Source organism: Falco punctatus, assembly GCF_963210335.1.
Source record: "Falco punctatus genome assembly, chromosome: 7".
NCBI classification, from domain to species: Eukaryota; Metazoa; Chordata; class Aves; order Falconiformes; family Falconidae; genus Falco; species Falco punctatus.
Window position 1 is genome coordinate 20,115,405 of NC_137587.1, and position 24,715 is coordinate 20,140,119.

Consider the following 24,715-nt stretch of genomic DNA (forward strand, 5'->3'; position numbering starts at 1 on the left):
CACAAAAATGCTCTCTCAATATTGTTTCATTTATTATTGTAAGACAGCATTTTGCATGAAAGCTGATTTTCAATTTTACCCCAGTTTGCTAACACTTCCATGTCCATATGAAAGAATCCAGCTTTTTTCCCCCCTGTAGTTTTCCTCAGAGCCCCATACACTGACTCATGAGTATGTATTTATGCCCTCCTGGTACTGTAATTTATTTTTCCTTTATTTTCATCTTAAACACGATCAAAGCTGGACCATGGTATGCCTTCTGCTTTTCATCATCTGTGTAAGGTTAACCTTGTGTCCCCATGAACAACCTTTCATGTCCTGGAAAAAGCCACCACAAGGAGCTTGCCTGCCTAAGCTGAGACGCACAGTTGAACCTGTGGGTCAGACATAAAGCTCTTTGGTAGGACATTCTGGGGGAAGCTTGCCCATGACTGTCCTCTCTGCCAGTGCTATCAGCCTGGAACCAGTTCTGCAGTCTTCCCCTGTGCCTTTAAATAGGAGTAAATATATCCCAGTGACTCACCGGAGACTTGTAGTACATGATTTGTCTGTTTCTCAGAACAAACCATCGTCTCTTCCACATCTTCACCTGGCTGCCCATTTTCAGCAAGTAACCTGATTTCTCCATGGGTTCCTGGAGGACACAGAGTAAAGGGCAAAGGAGGTTATCTTGCACCTCTCAAAAAACAAAGAGTGCTGAAATCAAGCTCACACATCTGCTGCATCTCCATCATTTTCTGCTTTACTCTGCCTGATGGGAGTAGCAGCCATCCAAGGTCAGTGCTCTCTGCTCAACTTGGAAAGAGTCTAGACTATATGTGTAGCTGCAAACATCACATTGTGTTGTTTTAGTAAAGAAGGCATCTGAAGATCATTTCCCTGATTGTTTGATGCACTGAAAACTTATTTGTCTTTCTACCATAGCAGGGATTTTCCAAAGAAAAGTGAAAGCTGGCTGTAAGCCATGATTAGATTCTTGTTCCTTTTCTGCTTTATCTCTTATATTCAATAGTACAGAATCTAATGCTGTCTGTGTTTGAGGGGTTTTTTCTAGGCCAAAATATTCTACCCTTTCTCATTTCTTCCTCTGAATTTCCAAACTTGTTTTCTCACAAAAATGTAAGGCCATCACTAAAGTAGAATATGACTACAGAAAAACAGTAGAGGTCATCAGGAAAGAATACAGCCCTTGATGCTTATACTTCTACCTAACCACGTAATAAAAATTGCACCTACTTCTGATGCATCAGATAGTGTCTTTTGATACAAACCAGCTGGACCAACAGCTCAGTCTGTTAGAACATCATGTTGCAGGGGATAATATATTGTATAGTTCTGCTTCTTCTTTTACAAGGCCAAGGCTCAGTTTACATCCCTTCATGATGGTGAGGTAGCAAAACTTACAGTGCATATGCCACCATCAGTGGAATAGGAAGATGTTCGCTGTAGCTTATGTTCTGGCTCTGAATAGTCTCCATCCAAGGAGTAGGCATCAGGAGGGATGGCATAGTCACTCTCAGAGCTCAGTGAGGACATAGATACACCTGTTCAAAATAAAGAAGAGAATGAGAATCATGGCTATACAAAAGCATGCACTGAATACTGCACACTGAAAAGGTTTTTGAGTTCACCATTAAGGCTTTTTTGTTCAAAAAGAACAAATCAGATCAGACTTTGAAAACTCAAGCCCCACTAACCAAACTTCCGAGACCTTTCCTTTTTTCTTAGGAAGACAAGTAGTGAGAGCGAGTTTTGGATACTGACAGAATATAAATTTGTTGCTGAATAAACAGAGATTAAAAAATATTTTAAAAAATAATCAACAGACTTATCTAAAGCACAGACATGCTCTTTTCAGCTTGGACACATCCATTATAAAGCCTCAAGCCCCTCTCATTCAAACTAAAGAAAAGGCTCCCTCACCAGCAATGGGGCTTTGCTTTTTGTGAATCTTCCACTGGTCCATGGCAATACACAGACACATCAGCCAATGCATCCCAACAGAATTTAAGACTACAACAAAATAGAATCCCATTTCAAGACTACCAATTGTAATGAAAATTCTGCCCAAGGATCCAGTTTACCCTTCCCAGCAGTCAAGAAAAATTTTCCCTAGTCAGAACCTGATGCCTCTCAAAGATGCGAAAGATCTGTTTACCAGTCAAGAAATTATCAGCCAGTGACAGAGACAAAAAACATCTTTAATGTGTCAGTACTAGTTTGCTTATAAGAAGTCACAGAAAAGGTATGGATGGCTTCACTGGATATGTGATGAATTTGGGAGATCAATCCTTCTCACAGTCTTAGTTTAGCAATTGCCTGGATGGAAATCTACCAGCAGCAAAAACCCATCAAAGAGGATAGGTGTCTACTGAGTGGCTGTCATGTTTGCACACATTCTGGGAGAACTCATTAGCATCACCAAGGCTGAACATTTGCCTATGACTGATGATACTGTTCAGGACATCTTGCCTCACCATAAGGGCAGAGTTTGTGCTGCTCAGTAGCAATACTTCTACTTTACCTCTCTTCACTGCACGAGGGCTGCCTGGCACACTGGCTTTCCTGTTCTCAGATCCAGCAGTAGAAGTCCTGAAGCTGGCATGGGAGCCACAGTCATCATCAGAGCCTGAAGACTCATCTAAGAAAGGGACATTGCTGATCTGCGTGGCTTTCTGGAAAACAGACCTGTATGGTCAGTGTGTGAGGGAAGAGTTTCCCCAGGACAATCTCTGCTTGATAAGGCGACAGAGCAATCAGTGCAGGCTCTTATTTTCACACTGCCTTCCCTGCTACTGTCCCAGACTCCTAATTTTCTCCCTTTCTAGTCTGAGAACTTCCAAGCTGGACTCTGATCTGTTTGGGTCTCCTTTGGTTATCCCTCCTACTGTTCCACAAACCTGTGCTTCCCCATAACCTCTCAAGAGCCCTCTTTCATTTCATTCGCTTGGCTACACCCACTATCACCGCCAGGTTTCCACAGCCTCACAGTGCACACTGCAGCTTCCTGGACCAAAACTTGCTGCAATGTTCTGTATTCCTAAATACATTTACCACCTGCTACTCCTGCATTCTTTCGGTGTCCAGTACTTTCTGGCATTTTCTAATTTTCTTTCCTTCACTGCACAGCTTCATCCCATTTTCTCTCAAATTACTAGCAGCCCTGGGCCATACTTTTCATAACAGGAAAGTGAGGTAACTCCTTACCCCCTTCAGCGTAGTGTAGACCGGCACTGTCGTATTTCTGTAGATTAGACAGGTAAATGGCCCAGAAGTTGAACATGAGAAATTGGAAACTGCAAAAATTTAGAGAAAGCAAGAGAACAAATAATACAAACTGGTGAAAAGGAGGAGGTTTCAACCTAGGTACAGCTATGTGTGTAAGAACTTACATAGCCTCTTAGAACATCAAATAATGGAGGACTGCTTTCCGGGACAGTCTGGCCTCAGAAAGGCCAGGGAATGTGTTATTAACTACATACAAATCCCAGAGACAGCTGCAATGCTCCTTCCATTTAGCCTGTAAGACATCTTACCCACCCTGTGCTCCCCATGGTACAATTGCAATCCAGTGTGCCACATCCAAACAGGTAAAAGCCGTAAAAGGGGAAGGTGATGGTTAATCACAAGACTAAAAGCAGGCCACAGGCATGCAGAGGCAGAACAGTATCGGCAAAAGTGGTGAAGGAGACAATAGAGTCCCTGAAAACATTACTGAGTGGAGGGGCTCAAACAGCCCAGTACCAACCACCCCTGAGATCAGATGTATCCTTCTCCCCTCCTTTCTTTATTGTGGCTATCTACTGTCACTGTAAACTCTCTCTAAGGGTGGACCTTGTCTAGAACTTACAGCAGCTGGAAGCATCATTCATCGTGGCCACTTCAGACAACCGCATGCCAGACTTGGCCACAGCATAGATTCGACTCTCCTGAAACAATAATACCATGAACAGCAACAGTCAGGCAAAAACATGATTCCTGCAAAAATAAATGCTTGTGTTGCAGAACCACATATACAATCACACCTTTAGGCAGGAAGGAGGGCCCTCTGCCCTCTAAGAAATTGCTCTGTTCACCAGATGTTGCATTAGTTGAACCATTAGTGGAAATGCGCATCTGTGTGTGACTCCCTAAATCACAAAAGACTTAGCTTATAAATGCTACAGAAATAATCTCTACAGACTGAAACACCTACATGCAATTATCAACAAATTATTATATCATGCTTGGAAAAAGCTGTTGTTTCCACTTTATGAGCAATGCATTAAAATGAATCAAGAAGAGCCCTAAACCAGGACAATTTATTGAGTCACCACCTGCAAAGGATTTACATTCTCTGATAAGGGAATGAAAGAAATGCCTGGAATGATCTCAATAAGCCTAAGTCTCAGTTGTAACAACACATGGAGCTTTCAGTTCTCCAAGTGCTTCACAAATTGATAAAAAAATGTAAGGGATGAACCCAAACCTGTAACTAAATGCAATGTTAGTTACATCAACCAGTCTAAAACGGACAAATATCAAAGCTAGGACTCCTCTTGCTGCTCCTTAAAACATACAACCAACCACTATCAGATAAAAGACATATATATAAATGAAAGCACCTAAGACTACAAAGTACCCCCCCCCAAAAAAAAAAAAAAAAAAAAGACAGAATTAGTATTTTCTGTATTTTCTGCCTTGTGATTTGGTCTCTAATGAAATACTAGGTGCATTTTTTCCCCCCAGACACTTCCTATTCAGGGCACATAATGGACATTTCTTACTGATTAAGCTGCTATTTAATATTCTATTAATGTTTTAGTGGTTTGATATACTTAAATGTGCCCTACTTGGATACACTTCTTGGTCCTGGTCTGAAAACAAGATATAGGATTTTTTCAAGTGACGTTCTTGACTATAATACTGCAATGCTTCATAAATATTAATAAAAAAATTTACAAAAACCCTGGGAGGGACACTGATAGGTGCTATCACTGTTTTCCAGAAGAGGAACTCGGACATAGTTCTTTGAAGTATCCAGTATCTTTGGAGTACCCATTTCAAGAGGTCCAAGACCTGACTTCTTGAAGATTTAGCATCATATAACATTGCTTGTAATGAAATCAACTGAATACAATTGCAGCAAAGAAGTGCTCAGTGCTTGTCTAATCAAATTTACTTGCCAAACTCAAGATAGACATTCAGAAGGCATGTGTAGCTGATGATCACATGTGAAAAATTTAGCTTAAGGGATTAGAAGAACCTTACATGGGAACTCTAGATCAGAGAAAGGAGTAGTAACCAATCTCTGAGATGTATTTCCCTTGTTCCAAGTGAGTACACTGTTCATGACATCTTTTTGACTTCTGCAGAAAATAAAACAGACATCTTGAAAACTGCAGTTTCTTTTACTACACTGTAAATCAGCTTCATCCCCAGCACAGTTCCATGTTATGGACCGAATTAAGAGATTCCTTTGGAAAAAAAGCTGTGATTGTACTGGGGTTTAAACTGGTATCATAAAGGGCATAACTAAAGATCACAAATAATGTTTTCATAAAAAAAAACACAACTAAAAATGAAGACTAACAATGAGTGCTTGCCTTTGCACCTTCAAAAAACCACTTGTTTTCAATTTTCTTTTTTAAAGGCATAGGCAAACGATGGAATTATCTCCTTTGATACTACATTGATTTCCACAGATTTTGCCTATTTAGGAGACTTGTGAGGCAGTCCTGAAGGGCCAAGGAGTCTAGGAAGGCTGGACATTCCTCATGATGGAAATCTTAAAGGCACAGGACTAGGCTGTCCCCATGTGCTGAAAGATGAGCCAACAGGGAAGACCACCGGTCTGGCTGAACAGAGAGCTTTGGCTAGAACTCAGGGGGAAAAAGGACAGCTTATGGGCTTTAGAAGAAGGGGCAGAGCAACTCAGGAGGACTACAAGGATGGTATGAGGTTATACAAGGAGAAAATTAGAAGGGCAAAAGCCCAGCTAGAATTTAATCCGGCTACTGCCATAAAAATTGTTTCTATAAATACATTAGCAACAAAAGGAGGGCCAAGAAGAATCTCTCTCCTTTATTGGACGCATGAGGAAACAGTGACAAAGCATGAGGAAAAGGCTGAGGTACTTAATACCTCTTTGCCTCAGTCTTAATAGTAAGACCAGTTGTTCTCCAGACACCCAGCCCCCTGAGCTGGAAGACAGGGGCAGGGAGCAGAATGAAGCCCCCATAATCCAGGGGGAAAAGGGCAGCAACCTGCTATGCTACTTAGATACACACAAGTCTATAGGGCTGGATGGCATCTCCCCAGGGGTAATGGGAGCTGGCAGAAGTGCTCACTGAGCCACTCTCCATCATTTATCAGCAGTCCTGGCTAACCAGGGAGGTCCCAGTCGAGTGGAACTAAGCAAATGTGATGCCCATCTACAAGAACAGCCAGGAGGATCTAGGGAACTACAGGCCTGTCAGCCTGACCTTCGTGCCAGGGAAGGTTATGGAGCAGATCAGCCTGAGTGCCATCACACAGCACATGCAGGACAACCAGGGGGTCAGGCCCAGTCAGCGCGGGTTTAGGAAAAGCAGGTCCTGCTTGATGAACCTGATCTCCTTCTACAAGATGACTTGCCTAGTGGGTGAAGGAAAGGCTGTGGGTGTTGTCTACCTGGACTTTAGCAAAGCCTTTGGCACCATCTCCCACAGCTTCCTCCTGGAGAAGCTGGCTGCTCACGGCTTGGGCGGGTGCACTCTGCGCTGGGTAAAAAGCTGCTGGACGGCCGGGCCCAGGGAGTGGTGGTGGATGGAGTTACACCCAGCTGGTGCCCGGTCACAAGTGGTGTTCCCAGGGCTCAGTGCTGGGGCCAGCTCTGCTTAGTATCTTTATCGACGATCTGGACGAGGGGATCGAGTGCACCCTCAGCCAGTTTGCAGGCGACACCGAGCTGGGGGGAGTGTTGACCTGCTGGAGGGCAGGCAGGCTCTGCAGGGGCATCCGGACAGGCTGGACCCGTGGGCCGAGGCCGGTTGTACCAGGTTCAACAAGGCTCAGTGCCGGGTCCTGCACGTGGGTCACAGCAGCCCCACACAGCGCTACGGGCTGGGGCCAGAGCGGCTGGAAAGTGCCTGGGGGAAAAGGGCCTGGGAGTGCTGGCTGACAGCTGGATGAACATGGGCCAGCAGCGTGCCCAGGTGGCCAAGAGCATCCTGGCTTGTATCAGAAATACTGTGGCCAGCAGGACAAGGGAGTGATCGTCCCCCTGTACTGGGCACTGGTGGGGCTGTGCCTTGAATACTGTGTTCCGCTTTGGGGCCCCCTCTGCAAGAAAGACATTGAAGTGCTGGAGTGTGTCCAAAGAAGGGCAAAGCTGGTAAAGGGCCTGAAGCACAAGTCTTGTGAGGAGCTGCTGAGGGAACTGGGGAGAAGAGAAGACTCAAGGGGGGAGACATTATTGTTCTCTATAACTACCTGAAGGGAGGCTGTAGAGAGGGGAGTACTGTCAGTCTCTTCTCCCAAGGAAGAAGTGACAGGACAAGAGGAAATGGCCTCAAGTTGTGCCAGGGGAAGTTTAGACTGGATATTAGAAAAAATTTCTTCACTGAAAGGGTTTGTCAAGCATTGGAACAGGCTGCCCAGGGGAGCGGTTGAGTCACCACCCCTGGAGGCATTTTAAAGACACATACACGTGGCACTCAGGGACATGGTTTAGTGGTGGACTTGGCAGTGTTAGGCTAAAGGTTGGACTCAATGATCTTAAAGGTCCTTTCCCGCATAAACAATTCATGATTCTATGATTAGCAAACAATCCAACCACCTGAACTAACAAGTAACTGAAAGTGATAATAACAAAACTTCTCTCACATGGAGTAAAAACAATAGGACATACTGATTTTACCAATGGTTTTCATAAAATTTTCCTCATAGCAGAAGTATACCATGAGATAGCAATGCAGAGATCTAATACAAATATCTATTCTAGTATTCACAGCTTTTTCTGACTCTGAAGCTACCTGGTCTGATCCATTCACTTGCATTTATGACTCACTTTTCCATCTTAAACACATGGCAAGACAACTAAGGATTAACTTTTGATGACCCATAAAGGTAAGCCACAATGCAGCACCTCTTGACTTTCACTTTTATTCCTATGTTTCTGGAATACTATTTGCTTCCATGATTCTTTTTTCCTTATGAAGCAAAAAATTGTCAGTCGAACCAGCACGCCTCATGATCTGGAACTGTCAAATGAGGTGGTTCAGAAATGTGACTGATGTCCACAGGAAGCAACTGCTTGAGAGCAAGAGCTGTTGTAGCCTAACTGCTAGGTGCTACTCAAAGATAAGCAGTACTTCTCAGACTGTCATCCTTGCATTTCTTACCCATGATGGGAATCTGTGCAGCGGTGGTGTGGGAGGTTTACCACCTGGGTCAAGTACACCAGCCTCAGAACTCACAGCTTCTCTTTGCCCTGCAGATAAGTGGTTCATTTCCTCAGATGCTCCAGCTTCTTCCCTCAGCGGGCCACGTTCTGTCTCCATCTTCTCCAGTACCCCATCATCATCAATGTCTGTCTCCTTCACTGGCCCATGGCAGGCTGGAGAGTCTGTTATGGGCTGGAACGTACTAGCCTCTAAGCTCATTACACGATGTAAAGAATTAGTCCCTGGCTGTGGTTGGCTGTAATGTCTCTTGGCTAGTTGGATACTGTCTCTTGGTGTATTGGGAGTTCGTATTTTTGGAAAGGTCATACTACTACCAAGGCCACGTTCCTTCCCTGGACAAAAGGAATGTGCTGTAACAGCTGATGTTGACACAACCAGAGGTGGCTCAGAAGTTTGGAGACATCCTTCAAGCATGCTCATTATTTCTCCTGAAGAGGAGGAGTCCATCCGGCGGTGGGAGTTGAACCTTGCACTAGGGTCAGAGAATCGGGTGCTGTCCAAAGCCACTTGTCGCAAGGTGCTCACAGTGCTACAGTTTCCTTCCAAAGATGACTGGAAAGTCAAAGCCTCAAGGATTCTTGTGGCCTCAGCTGGAGGGTCCAATGATGTGGAATCAGAACACCCTAACCTGTGTTCAGAACTTACAGCTGGGAATAAGTCTTTCTCTGCGGAGAGATTCCAGCTCGGTGGGTCAGACATAAGCTTCAGTGTGCTCTTGGAAAGCAGAGATTTATCCTCTCCACCCTCAGTAAAGGTGCCATTGGCAAGGACTATGTTTGCTGTAGAGAGGACACGTTTGGTAGGTCCTGTCTGACACACCTGTCTGAAACCAGGTGCAAGAAGCACAGATTTCTGGTCTATCTTCTCAGCAAAAGACGCTTGTGATGCTCTGGGCTTCAGAGGATTACAGCTCCAAAGAGATTCAAAGGGAGGAATAGTGGTGATATCTACAACAGAGGAGAACATATGGTTAGGGCATTCAGATCCTTGTCATCTAAACCACTGTAAAGTTGCTCATGTCAGTTGTATTTCAATAGCACCCTGGTCTGGTTAGGACTATACAGAATGGAAAGATGGGTGGGCTCAGCTATAACAGAAATGATATCTATTTATAATTGGGAATATTACTCTCTTTTCAAGAATTTCCCTAAAGCTTTTCGCTATCCTTTTGTGCTATACAACCCAAGCAGTGCCTTTCAGCATCAAGGTTTTATGTGGTAAAACCACATAAGTAACTTATAACTTCCTTTTTTTTTTTTCTCTCTGCACTTTCAGTTGCTATACTAGAAGATGACATAAAAGACAGATCCTAGATTGCCTCCATTGTTCTTTGTCTATTTAGTACCTATACTTTATAATTCTTTTACTTTCTTCCTTTCCATAATTACTAGATTTAAAAATTCAGTTATACAGGTTCTGCTGAATAGCGTAGGAGAATTTGGAGTGGCAGAGGATGCTGCTTCACTTTATGATTTTGACTGAACTTGGCATTTATATTCATTGCCTGACTGAAAAGAACCTAGTCATAAGATGCTTTCGAAATTGCATAAATATGGGTGAGTGTGACTGCACAGCTATTGCTGAAAATGCTGCCTGAACATCAGACTCTACAGGCACTGCTTAACTAATAGTGGGATTTACAAGGAAATAGAAACAAACTGAAGACACAAAGCAACAGAGGGAAGGACAAACAGCAGAATAAATCACTGTTCATTGCGGAGAGGATGAAACCCACCCTTGGAAACACAGCTGAGAAAAAAGCAACCATGAGAGCCTGACCTTGGCATTCGAGTCACAAGGAACTTAATGCTAACAAAGCTGTTCCTAACACATAATGCTGATACACACAAATCCTGGCACACATTTTCCCCTGCCCCAGAACTAAATCATTAATGTAGACTGAAAAGAGGCCATTGATTTCAAATATTATTGGTATTTCTGTAGCTTCCTAGATGTGACAGGAGATGAAGCAGAGGAAGCTGTTACTATTAGCATGGCAAGCAAGAAGAGGTTTGTCTCTCTGCAGAGGCCTCTGAATTCAGCCTGGCACAGGGACAACTAGTGCGGGCTAAGAGGAGAGGGCAGAGTTGTTTACTGCCCAGAGAGTTGGGATCCAGGGAACGCTTAATACCAGATTATTAACGCAGCTTACCAGCCATTCTCTTTTTGTAAAGAGCCAGAAGGGATGAGAAAAAAAAAAAAAGTCATAAAAGCATTTTGCTAGAAAAATGGTGGGATTTGGAAGGAATTTTGCCCTATTCCCTTGCTGTGGAGTGACAGAAATGCCAGAAAGACTTCTGCAGGAAAGAAATGCCCCCTGCCTGCATGCCCAGTGGAGTTCTGGAAACTAGCTCATCTTACTGTGACCAAACTGAGTTAATTAAAAAAAAACCAACCAAACAACAAACCTCCACCAAAAAAAAACAACCACCCAGGAATAAAACAGTCAAGAGATAATTTCCTCTTCAAAAACGTGTTGCAATGAAGGGTGCTGATTTCAAACCCTCAAGACCAAAGTGTTCCATCTATCCCCCAAACAAGAACCACAAAAGCACAAGCACCATAAGCAGCTTTCTCGAACGCAACCCAATAGCACCAAGGAACCCAGCTTCTAAAGGCAGACTAGACAGCTGCTGCCTTAGCCCATTCAGTCTTCAGTTACTCAGCTCATATGCCAGCAGAAGTTCTGTGGGGATAAGGATAATTTGCATGTGGAGGTAAAGTGAAATACCTCAGGGACTTCTACTCTGCACCACTGAAGCAAATGGAGAGTTTTGCTATGTATTTCAGTAAGTGCTGCTAATTCAGGAGCTCAGTGGCTTATTTTAATGGCTAAAGCAGACTCTACAACAAATGAAGTCTGTACTCAATTGCTGATGGGAAACCAATTAAGAGTTTAAGGCAGGTAAGCAACGTTATTCCTATTTTAAAAATAGACTCACTGAGGAACAGAATAATTCTACTGCTTGTTCACTGTGACAAGTGCTAATTTTTGACCAAGCTAAGAATATGACCCAAGAATGCTGACATCCACTCTTGTGGTGGTTACTAGGCTACAACACCAGGTGAGCTCATTTACCTTGCAATGTATCTTGAAGGGCTTCAATTTGCTCCATCAGCCTCTGATTACAGTTTTTCAGGTGGAAATTTTCTAGCTCAAGCTAGGAAACAACAATAAAAACCAGAAAATAATGCAAAAGTGTGTGCGCATGTGTTCCACTATACAGAATATGTCTTCATCTTTATTACATTCAAATGTCTTAACAGGAAAAGGAAAAAGGAGTGGGTAATTCTACCAGTCACCTTGAAATCCTTCTACCCAGCAGCTCCGCTGGACAACCCACTTAAACATTTTGCTGTGCTTTCATAATAGCCTCTGTATATACTATTCACACTTCTCAAATAGGTCTTTTTATTTCCTTCCCTGCAATTGTTCATCGTTTACTCCTGTTCCAGAAATAACTGTCATGAAAGAGACAATGAAAAAAAAGTTACCCAGAAGGAGCATTCCGCGCCCCCCCCCCCCCCCCCCCCCAACATTCTGTGTGGTAAAAGGAGATGCCCTGGATCCAGAGGACCAAAATAAAAAACCCAAATCAACATTAAGGGTGTATTTACATTTGCAATTATCGCACAAGTGATTCTTTTCAAATCTGCCTTACGTCTTTGCTTGAAGTGTCTCAGCACACATCCTGAAACACAGCAGTGGTGTGCCCGAAGAGGCTTTCCTCTTGACGGAATCTAATTGCACCTGTGGGGCTGTCTAGAACAACTAATTTGCCACAGATGCAGAGTCCTTCAGTGGCAGTGGTCCACTTGTACACAGTATGCACCTAGAATCAGCATCTGGCACAAACTTCTCTGCCAATAAAGACACAGTATGAATGTATGGTCCTGGATTCACAGCAGGTCACACCAGGTCAACCCCTTCGTGCTGCACCAGTTAGTAATGTAGATGCACCACAAGTTTTCTCATATAGGAAAGTGGAAGAGAAGCACAGCAGCTCAGTGAATTATCTAGGCAATCTAACAAGATTACAAAGTCACATCATAACACAGTGCCCACAGACTGCTTCTTTTAACTCCAACAAATCCCCTTTCTGGCATATACAAGAAAATCTATGGCTTTAACTTGGAACAAAAGGGAAAGACCCAATAGCCCCACTCCCAGTTGTAAACTATTACTGCATCTTTAGAACTGCATGCTGACCCACCATTACTATCAGTTTCCCTAGAGGGTATTGACTTAGGCCCAGATAGAGGCGTAAGTCCACAGGATGGACAGGAGGGAGAAGTTACACATAAGAAAATGCTGGGCAGTAGGAAAACAGCATTAGTCAGAGATGGCAAATTAAGGAAGAGCAAAGGGCATGTGTTTGTGTCACAGCTGCTTTGTCAGGAAAAAAAGATAGAACCCACACCCAGAGAAAACAAGGAGAGGCAGAGTAAAGCTAGGTAAAAGCTACCTATGAGTAGTTTACCATCTTCAGAGGCTGCTTTTGGGCATTAGTGACTTCAGTCATTTATAGTTTGCCCACAGCCCTCAGTAAAAGGGACGACCCTAGCTCTGCAACTGCGTGTGCATAGGGCCAAACAAGCAGAAAGCCTGTGGCAGACTGACTGTCCTCAGACTGCTGTCCTACACAGAAGCCCACTGGCAGTGCAGCCACTGTATTTACTCACAAGCAGCAAGACTCACCTCTCTCAGCTTAAGTGTTACCCACTCTTTGATCTTAGCAGATTTCTCTTGAACAATTTTGGCTTCCTCAGTCCTCAGCTGTTTCTGTGCCAAAGAAAGATTAGATGCATTAGAAGAGTACGACTAACTGTTCTCAGGAAGTTACTGCATCAGGACTTAAACACTGAAGTTCCCATTCCAGATGTAAGATTTAAGACTGCTATTTGGATATTATTATTTAGCTGGCCTCTGAAAATATCAAGCTCTAAGTTGTCTAACAGGGTCACTGGCATCAAATTCAAATGGTTGTTTCAAGGGTTTATTGTGCAACAGCAAAATCCAGCAGCTCAGGTAATGATTGCCCACCTACTACAGTTCCTTTTCAGTACAGTCTGCAACTTTTCCTCTTTTAGATGGTTTTGTAATATTACTGTTGAGCATCCATAGTGTTCCTCCAGCCCTGTCCCCCCGCCTCCCCGAGTTGGCTGAAGTTAATAAGAACTAAGCAGTGCCTGTAAGTGATTTATAAAACACTGATTCAATTGCACAGGTGTAGAGTATAGACTTTAAAGGTTCAAGAGATGGAAACTAACACCAACAATGTATTTAACACATACAATATTCTCATTGAGAAAGTATATTAAAAAAAAACAGCAGACAGAGTAAAAAAATCTCCAAAACTTGACCTTGAAAGGCTAAGACATACTAGGAGGTTTTGAGATTGTGTAAATGGTTGTATGCTTACATATCCATTAAAACAGGTTCTAGTCCACACAGAAATGTTATGGGAATACTGCTGATTTGCACAATGAACATTTTTTCCCCCCAAGTATCTGCTTGGGCAATATTGCTACAACATCATTTTTGCATCTGTGTTGATACCACAATTACCTGAAGCCTTCCGTTCATCTGTGTGGCTTCATCAGAAACAATGTCACTGAAAAGTCTATCTACATAATGATTTAAACAACTACAAGGAGAATTCAGTTCCAGGAGCAAGGGAGGGGGAATACACTCTGTATGGCACATTCAGCCTTGGTTTCTCAAGTGGACACAGGTAATATTTTCTGATAGCAGTTGGTGGTTTCCCTGCCAGATTTTTTGTTTTAATGTCAACAAATACCAGTAATTATGATAATAAAAATGTCAGTGCTTCCTCTCCTCCCTTTTTAAGTTTTTCACACTGAAGAGTGTAAGTTCACTTAATGAATACCATATAAATACACAGTAGACTGCAGGAAATTCTCTACATCTTCACATTGCTTTCAAATCATCACATGCTATTCGTCACCACAGCTGCACATTTAAAAGCTCTTACTCAAATACATTTTCTGACTTTAAAATATACCTTGGCAACATTACGGGTAGCAGTAACATTTGTGGTTAAGCATAAGAAAATAAATCAAATCTAATGCTTCAGGATGAGGACTTACATTAGTTCTTCTCCTTGAATATGGCTGTATGTGCTGCTAATCAGGTACCAGGCTTTGCTGTAGTCAGAGTACTGGACATGCCTACTGCTCTGAAATATCTGGCACATACAGTTGATCTGTCCTAGTCCTCTGAATATCCATATCAAAGTAATGCCTTTGAATTCCTAATAACCTAGAATTGTCTCAGATCAGGGACAAAGATGTAAAAGATTCAGAATATTGCTATGCGACACAGTGAAGTGCAAGTCAAGATTTTATTTAGGGCCTAAAGTAGAACAGTCACATAACAACAGCGCTGTCACAGCGCTTAGTAAGCCCTGCCTCCAAGCAGAGCCAATTCACTCAGGCACAGCACCTGTAGATGTAGTTATTGTGCTTTAAGGCCCAGAGGCAGAGATTCTTTGTGTCCCGTACTATCGTATGGTCCAGACACCACCTCAGTGTTCTAGTATTAATGCTCTGAACTCCACAGCTTTCCCCAACCCAGTGAAAACAAACAGGATCCCTTACAGGAACCCTTAATGACCTTCCAGTGCTGCCACCATCCCACCCCATTCTGAAACTAAACTTGTAACCCTGATAAACAGTGTTTCTTGTCTGAAATTGTCCAGCTTTGGCTTTGATTTCTAAAATTTCATTTTGCCTCTTGTCACTAGAATAAAAACCCGAAACATTCTAATATTTTTCCCATTTATATTTGTTGATTTTCATCAAATCACACCTCACATTTTTGGCTAAATTGGAATTTCTTCCACCTTCAATTGGAAGAGCTGCTTCCAGACTTCGATCACTGTTGTAGCTCCTTCTGAACACCTCCTTTCTCCAAAATGCAGAAACTTCATGTACATTCTGCCTGAGCAAGCTGACCTGGGGAAGTGACCTGAAATTCAAGAGTACTACAAAGACCTGATGCCAGACCACCACACTATACTTGGTCTCAGTAAGGGTAAGCTGTCTGGACTTTTTTTTTTCCCCTTGAAACAGGTGATTAGTTAAATGTAAAATGCAACTCAAATGGAAAAGTTTATTTTTTGTGTGCAATATTTTAACGAGCCATTTCCATTTAAAATTAATTAACTTTATATATACACATTATATTCTTATATACAACATAAAAGAATACTTCATTACTCGTGTTATAAAGACCACCGGGTAAGGCCTTTACTAGAGCTGAAATATAAGTCCTCCTGTAGATGCAGATGCTTTCTTGCACCAAGCGAGAATGGAACATACTAAGAACTATCCTTACTGGGAGACAGCTGCTCTTTTTTGATGAGGACATCTGATAAGAGATGAACTATGCTAAAGGATTGCTGAAGACTGGGAAAGTCCCTTCCCAAAAAGCAGGATGAGTCAAGTCAGAGATGGCTACATAATGATTTTGCAGAGCAATCTATATGCTAGGAAGCCAGAGAAATACTGTGACCAGACCTTAGCATTACAATTCAGGGTCTCAGCATTGACTCAGCACTAACATAAGGAAGTCCATTAAGGACACTGGTCTCCTATAATGAAGGGACAAGGGCTACTGAGGCTGAATGAATGCTTTTGTATAAAAGAGAAAGGGAGGAGAAGGCCTTGCACTGGGCAGGACAACTTTTTACAGCTGAGCTGAAGGCAAGTGAGAGGCTAATTAAGTAATAAGATATAGTCCATACCTTTGAAACATACATTACAGAGACCCTCCAACTCACGAAAGCTACAGATCTCCCTGTAGAAAACATCTTTACCTGTTTTGCTAGCTGTGTCTCCAATCTGTTGATCAGATCTTCCTTTCCTTGCACTGTGCCCATCAGCTCCTGACATTTCCTTTGCAGAGTGCTGTCCGATTCACTGGTCTTCATGTTGGCTAGTTTTATCTTCTCTTCCATAACTCTGACCTGTAATGACAATCAGAGAGAGAGAAAACCACCAAAATAATGCAAATTAAGAAGCTGCCTGTGTAGTGGTAGGGCCCTAATGAGACTATTTGTGGGTTTCATATTTTTGAAGTTGGCAAAAGAAGAAAATAAAAAACTCTTCAGGTCACACTTAGTTTATATCCATATTTCTGAATAGAATATTGGCCATTCATTTGTACTGCTGAAGCAGTAACAGATGCAAACTAAACTGTGAACAGATAAACACACTGTGGACTGTAAAATATTTGCACACCATTAGTCAAGGAAACCATATAGGCACTATAGTCTACAGAGACATATGGGCAAGGTACACCACATTTTCCTCCTTCGCAATACTGTGGTCACCTTTTTACTTTATTCACTACCAGGTATACACCACAAAACCCTGGCCGTTTGCTTCAGATCAAGATGTCTACAGGGAAATGTAATACAGAGTTCCTTTTTCCTCCTATCCCCAGCTTAGACAATGTTTTAGCAACTTCTGGCTTTCTGACAAGTCTTTTCACCGGACCTGCTAAGGAGTTACCACGTTAGATATTTCAGAAGCTTTGCCTATCTTTGAGCTCCTACCAGTGCCAACACTTGTTCATCTCAGCAGGAGAAGCACCAGCATAATGCTCCTTCACTACAAAGTTCCAATGCACTGAAACCTAGATGCTGCTGAAGCCTTTCAGTTTTTCAGCAAGTTTTTAAAACTTCTTTGCTTTCTTCAAAACCTGTGTCTCTTAATATTGCAGTGGCTTATAAGACTTCATTTCTGAAGGTGAATGGAATTCCATCAACTTAACTCAAACCTGCTAAATGCAGCATTTGATGATGGGAAAGCATCTGGCTCCAACACATCCCAGAGACACAAAACCTGCAACGAAACCAACTCCAGATACCGTTCATTTGGCAGGAGTTTGGAACCAGGAAGGTAGAATGCAGGCAATGATCTGAGCACTTCACAAAGTCTGTGCAACAGTTACTCATGCTCTGCTGAGCAGCCTACACTTCATACTTGTAGAAGCTGTGTTTTGTCCTCCTGTCTGCCTGCATTAGGCAGAGAAGCAAACTGCCTCTTCCTCATAACTGAATCAAAAAGGTAGGCACCCAACATCCGAGCCAGAAAACAAAGCCTGCTGAGTCGGATGTGTTTTCATTAGAGTTTAGGGTGATTATAGTAAAAAGAAATGGCCCCTCCCTTCTGTCTGATGCCCAAATGCTGACTCTGTACTAGAGGCTCAGAGAGGGGACTGCAAACATGTGATTCACTTAATTGAGGTTGGCAGCTACAGGGAGCCCATTGAATTAACAAATCCAACCCCTCAGACTCCTGGAGAGAAAGATAACAAGGGATTTTGCACTTGATGTGGAGCCCTCATTTGTCAGCTGCTTCTCATTCACAGTGAATATACTTGTTAGTGGAAAGGAATGGTCCTACTCCTATGCTGTCACTTCTCCAGGCTGTCAGGCAGCAATGAAGTATTTCTCTAGGAACACTTACCTCTGGATGTTGGTATGGCTGCTGGAATGGCAAACTTTGAGGGTTGCTAGTCTTTAGGACCTGCCAATGCACAGCTACAGAACTGCTGGTGGCAAGTTATTGAAGGCAACCCTCATTTTTCCTATACCTTCCCAGACAAGTTCTCCCTTTCTTGCCCATTCTCTGACCTGGATTTGACTTGCTCTCCATCTGCTCCCTTACCGTCATCACACCTTACCATATCATGGACACTCTATACCTAACATTGATGTGTCTGCTGGTATGAAGCCTCCTCCACTGGCCTATGGCAACAACCACATTTCCTGCTGGTGCTGTCACAGCGACAATGTTACCTTTGCCTGTCTTGGCTGCACATGGACTTACCACTCTCAAGAACAACTCTTCTTGACAAGCAGTTGCTGATCTAGCATAGAGATCATAGCACAGTGACCAGGCATAGCATCTTTCCTATATTTAAGCTGGTCAGAAAAAAAATCTTGATGTAATATCAAACTGGCATGGAATAGCACATTCTGCAGACAGAATACCTTACTAGGTACTTCAAATTCTTGATTCCTAGGCAGTATGTTCCCCAGTGCTTAGAACACTGCCTATTCAGCCCTTCACTACTGAAGTCATCTTTGACAGCCATTCTTGGCCATCATGCATGGCTTAGTTCTGTGCTTCAGTCTCCAACTCAATGCTCTGTCCTGCAGCTTTTGTCCAACTGGAGGGAGCTGGTTCACTTCAAACCTTCTCTTCAGCAGCAGTCTGCAGTGATGCAGGAGCTCAGATCACCTGGCCCTTCCTGGCTCTTGTTTTTATAATACTCCTTACAGTGCAGACTCTGCTTCCCCAAAGTCTATTATTTGTAACCTGTTCACAAGCTGAAGTCTCTCCCTCCACCCTTCTCCATTATTGAAGAAGCACAGAAGGACTATCTTGGACAACATGCCTAATTTTTAGATGATTACAGTAATGTGCAAGGAATCCAGCTCTTACTGTTTTTCTCCATGGGCTCCTAAGCCAGAACAGTAATTACTAAAATGAAAATCCAGAACAGCTGATAGGTTCTGCAGACACACACCCTTACTTCCTTCACAGAACTTTCTCTACTTGTAGATAAATCCTTACCAATACTCTTAAGCGTTTGTTTCCTGAGGACGTGCCAGACAGCTGTATCTCCATGCTTTAATCCTGAAGTACGATATCCCCTTACTTTGCCATAACCAAGCATGCCTACCCTGTATGAGGGGGTAAAGGCTGTGAAGCCGAAGTAAATATACGGTGCTGGTTTTCACTTAGGGTGGAACACATTTAGGTACCTGTTCATAGCTCAGGCTCAAAGCCTGGGAAGTAGACCAGAAAATCCATTCACCACTGTAAATCAGTATTTCCCTAACAAAGCACAGCACTGCAGAGAGCTGTCTGTATGCTAGACTAGAGGGAATTCAGAGTAAGTTACTGCTAGCTTGTACCACAGCAATCATAAGAGAATCTCTTACCTGTTTCTCTGCTTCCTCAGCTCTTTGCTCTGCTTCTATCACTCTCTGTTCCAATTCCTGCATCTTCAGAGCCAGAAGAAAAGGAGGGGAAAGGGGGGAATAAAGAAGTAAAAGTTAATATCACCTGGAAATTCACCTGTTTTACTCAGGAATCTTTCATTTCTTGTACAGGTCTACAGATCTTTGGCATCTTTTGGGTTAACTGCACAGCTTTGACCAGGAGAAAAAGCCTTTGACCTTTTCCAGTCTTCTGCCCTACTTGGAATTTACCGGAACTGTTTTCTCATTAGTGTGCTTCATCATTTATTACACGGGTCAAGGGAATAGTCTCAAAGTCTTGACCCCATCTCCACAATTTACACACCATGGGCTGTCCCTGCAAGAAGCCTGTCTACAGTGTGCCATTCTTTCCCGGTTTTATTTCAGCCAGGATTCATTTACATTGGCAAGTAAAAATGAACACGTCTTGGAAAGCTCACAGCAGGTTCTTTATGATGCCACATAATAACCAACAAATACTTTTGCTTTGCCTTCAAAACCACCAGTCTCATAACTGACAAGATTAACAATGATCTTAATTTTCCTATGCTTCTTTTAATTTTAAAAAGCTTTGCAAACTGACCATTCTGTGATTCTTTATCTGAGTATTGCTGCTATTGAAGTCAAAGGACACTGACTAGAATTGTACTCTAAATGTACGTACATCACTTCATTCTCAGTACGTGGGATTCCCCTAACAACTTACAGTTAGAGCCAAGTCATCTTTTTTAAATAGCAACTAAAGATCTCATTCAATGTTTGCAAAGTTATCTTCTACCACCTGCCCTACTTTGACGAGTCTCAGATTTAAGCCCAGTAATATTAAGGCAGTGACACTAAGTTTCATCCGCTAAACTGTAAAATTTGAGGAATGCTTCAGAGTTTCCAGCGTTTACTTGTGTTTTACTAATGAAGGAACAACATAGAGGCAGCTTCAGAAGATTAAAAGAACCATGCTTCAAGCAGAAAAACTATAAGGGGAACTGAGCTTCTTTTCTCTCCAATGCATTACTGATTCTTGATAAAGCACTGGAGCCAAGTATCCAGGTTGATCACTACGAGGACCAAGCCAATACTTCTGAAAATGTGACTTACTCCTCTTAGGTGGATCACCCAGAATGGAGATGACAGCATTCCTGTGCTTCCATTTCCCTTCCTTCAGATGGCAACAAGGCAACTCTCCTTTTTGTACATACACACTGATCATAAGAGCAAACTGTCACTTATTGACAAACATATCAGAAAGGTACATATATGTAGACACATCAAGGGTCATATAACTAAAAAAGCCACGCCATGACAAATTCAAACCATGACAATCAGGAAGTGCCATATTTAGCATGATACATCTCAGGTATGCTTTTTCAGTAAAGCAATCAAGGACAGCACAGCCTATGGAGCTTAATGTTCAAATCAAGGACACTTCTTCGGCAGAGGAACAGAGAGATGCCACAGAAAATTGCACAGCCAGCCAAAACTGCTCTGACCAAAGGACCTGATCTCTTAAGAGTTTTAGAGACTGAGATCAAGGCAATCTAACACTAGCAGCAGTGGTCTGGGTTACCACATGAGCCTGTGTCCATTAGGAACAGTGATCTACCCATGCATTAATCTCTGGATAGTCATACCATAGACAGGTAGCAGCAAATTATAAGGATGAAAGACAGATGCTAACTGGAGACATAATACACCTTGTGAAACAAAGGCTTTTTATGACCAGCTTCAGAATCAATGGCCTGTGCTAATTTCCTGATGAATTGACAGTGTCTACATTACCAGCACAGACTTTAGATGAATCTCTGAGCCTTTTCCCAAAGGCTATCTATCCTTTTAGACTAATAACTCAATCCTCCACAAGGTGGGCAGTCTCCATGGAAGATTCATGTTATTTTAAGAAGACAGCACTGTTCCAACTGAAAAACATGTCCCATGTGACTCATGACAGTTTGCTTCACATTGCTAGCAGTCCTGGATCCTGATCAGGACAGAGAATGTATGTTGGGATCATTCCTCATCGCCAAAAAGTTATGAAACTTCCTATGCAAGCAAGGTGACCTGGCTAAGTTCCAGTTCAATCAACTACTTTTGTCACCCTAATCCCCTCTGTAGCCCTAAATGAACTTATACATTTCTTAACTTCCTGTACTACATTGCTGGGGTTGTCCTACTATGAACTGTTAAATAACTGCTGTGTTTCTCATGTACACAGAATGATTACTTCACCCATCCCCAGTGTCAGCTGTCTCACCGGAGTATGTTCGGATTTAATATGTCCATGCTTGTAAGGCTCTTTCAAGTCCTTCAATGAATTACTAATAATGCTTGATATCTACGTGGGTCCTTTCGTTAAAAATGCTTTATACTTTGACAAATGCTACTAAGCAACTTGTCCCGGGTCACATAAAAAAACTTAGTGACCAAGCCAAATTCAACTCTTCTCCCAAACATTAGCCCAGACAGCTTGTATGGAGAGAAACAAGCCCAGCTGTATAGCCATGCTTGCATGAGACAAAAGAGGCTTTTCCCAAATGGTCATTGTTTATTGAATTAAGACAGAAGCAGGTTAAAAGCTACCCAGATGGCCTTTCTAAATGCTGCAGAAGATCCTCCTATCAACCATTCATTCACAGAGGCTTGCCCTCTCCTGATGGCTCAGAACATGCTAAATTGAGTGAAAAAAGTTCCTGCATGTCTCAGCCTCATTTTCCTCCTGTTGTTCCCTTCCAGAGCTCACTCCTAACCAGGTCAACTTGCTGCCAAGGCAACGGCTTGCTATGTCACTCACCAACAGAGGAGTATCTTTTTCTTTGTGCATGTACAAGAAAGTTAGAGTGGAAACTGCCTGCTTCCCAAGAGACTAGATCCCTGCCACTGTCCACAAGGCAGGACCCAGGGGTCTCACACCCTCCAGGAGTCCAGCAGGATTGCAGAGCTTCGTCTTGGAGGCCAGGGGCTGAGGTCCTTCTGTCACAGTGACTCACAGCCAGGCTCTCCACAGCTTGGGTGGCACTGCTTAACAGCTGAGACTGGGCTACCAATGTGGAAGTTCACACCATGTGAACTAGGGCACTGGCAGTTAAACTGTTGGGTTTTAAATTCCTCATGTTCTGAACCGTGATCTAGATTATTCAATCTAAGCGGATTTTCAAAATCTGTAGTATTTAAACTGTTAGCGCACATTGTATTACTGATGCCAGGCATGAGTGGTTGGGCTGGGTTTTTTTGTGAGTTAAAACAATAGTATCTGCTTTAAAATTGAAAGGTTGGTTATAGAGACTAATTTAAGACTGGGGGATCAGGTTTTCAAGCCTTTCAATCAGTAGCTTCCAGACCTCTGAGACAACCTAGCTGGTGAGCAAGTATCACACCACTGTTAACATCGCTCTTCACTTTCACTGGCAAAACCACTTTTTTTTTTTCCTGTTGCTGTAAACTGTATCAGAGGATCACCCCAGATGGGCAACACAGCTTCAAACTGAGCCCACTTCACATTTTTCAAGATCTTCTCCCCCACCCCCCAAATGTTTTTTGGAAGTGCAGTACTCTCTCCAGTATGTCTGAATCTCTACATTCTCACAGATAGAACTATAAGAAAAAAAAATTAAATCACAAGTGCTATAAAATCCATGCTAAAAATCCCTGGAGCTGGCATCACTATATACAAAGCATGCACTTCCTTCAGTTTAGCATCACTACCCATCTGAAGGGGAGAAGGATGCAGCATGGACAGGAGCCCCTGTTGCTGTGACTACTGGGGAGCCCTGTGGCAACAGAGAAGGAGGTAAGGAGGGTCTGTGATCAAGTAATTGCAGAGCATTTGGGAACCTGAGGCACAGAACACTTCCCAGCAGTAGTATTCAATGTGAGCATTGTGTGCTGAGCACCTGCTCTGGCACCTCAAGTCCACCTGCATCAGGACAGCCTGCCAGAGCTGCCCCACAGTCCCCAAGGCTCTCCCAACATGACATTCAGAGCAGGAATTGCAGACCTGCTAGCTCTTTGACCCTTCAAGTAAGCCTGGGACAGGGCTGTACAAGTAGTTACAGAGTAACCTGATCACTGAACCAAACTGCTCCTTATTCTTAACAAAGGGAACATCGCTTCGACAGAAAGGCTGGATTAATGGCAGTCAGGCCCTTTCCTTGAGAAACCCCTAAAGCAGATGAAAATTTCATGCTCTGCCACAGCCCACAAGCCTCCCCGAAGAGACAGTCAAAAGATTTGACAAGTCTGTTCTCCAAAAAGAAAGTCTGATAGGTGGGTTGTGGTTTTTTTGTTGTTTTTGTAGATGGGTAGTCAGGAAGTTTCTCAAAACAGAAGTTAATAAACCATGGGCCACATATTCCGTAATGCAGCAAATGTGAAGTATTGCATGAGTACTGGTTAACTTTACCAATCTGCACCACATCCATACTGTTGTGTTTGGGTTTTTTTTAATACAACGTCATCTAAATGGACTTCACAGCTGCTTCCAGTGTTTCCCAAGGTAAGTAATCACTAAGGTCCAACTCAGCAGCTATCTCAAAAAGATGAAGAGGGTGCTTAAAATCGCATGATTTCTTAAGATATGATGGCTAGAATGAATGTTGCATGCAGTATACAGCATCAGTGGAAACATAATTACAGTGAAAGCAAGGATGAAAATTGCTCCACTCTGAAGCAGATACCATTTGGATATTTTTACATCCAAAACCAACAAAGAAGAATATACACATAAGAGTTACATAATACAAAATGAAGCAAAAGTGAGTTTAGAACATATCTGTCATCAGGTACAGCTTAAAAGCATTTGGAGTAAACTGCAGCCAGTTGTAAAGATTTCAACTTCATTAGCAAACTGTGACTGAAAGAAACTGTTCTCACTTTCCAATTGTAACTGAATAGCTGAGCAATATTGGACTGGACTGTGAAAGCCACATTTTGAAACAAAGAAGGAACCCCACAGCAACCTACAAACTTAAATTTTATGCAAATTAGAGGTTAGTGAAAAAGCTTTAATTCAAATTGAAAACCAAGTCAATTGAAGGTAAATAAAACCACCAAAAATCCATGCCATGATAGAAATACCCACCACCCTCAAATATTCACCAGTCCTTTCCCTTAAGATTGCAAACAAGTTCACTTAGTGCACTTGAAAGATTAGTAGGAGATGCCTCTAAACCCACAAATGCCAGACAAGTTTCTAACATGCAGATCTCAAAGTATCTTGGTCCTGCTCTTCAGTATCCCCAGAATATTTTGACTGGGTATGCAATGTTATGCACTACA

General features: G+C 42.6%; 1 protein-coding gene across 1 annotated transcript in view; it reads right to left on the reverse strand.

Moving 5' to 3' along the window:
- Nucleotides 1–24,715, reverse strand: part of PLEKHH1 (pleckstrin homology, MyTH4 and FERM domain containing H1) — a 53,718-nt gene that overhangs the window by 23,134 nt on the left and 5,869 nt on the right. Inside the window, exons 3-12 of the mRNA XM_080396430.1 lie at nt 19,409–19,471; nt 16,268–16,417; nt 13,126–13,209; nt 11,506–11,587; nt 8,364–9,373; nt 3,851–3,929; nt 3,208–3,296; nt 2,525–2,675; nt 1,405–1,544; nt 524–634 (exon numbers count right to left, since the gene is read on the reverse strand). Of these exons, the coding sequence (XP_080252556.1) occupies nt 524–634; nt 1,405–1,544; nt 2,525–2,675; nt 3,208–3,296; nt 3,851–3,929; nt 8,364–9,373; nt 11,506–11,587; nt 13,126–13,209; nt 16,268–16,417; nt 19,409–19,471 (1,959 nt within the window). The remainder of the gene's footprint in view (nt 1–523; nt 635–1,404; nt 1,545–2,524; nt 2,676–3,207; nt 3,297–3,850; nt 3,930–8,363; nt 9,374–11,505; nt 11,588–13,125; nt 13,210–16,267; nt 16,418–19,408; nt 19,472–24,715) is intronic.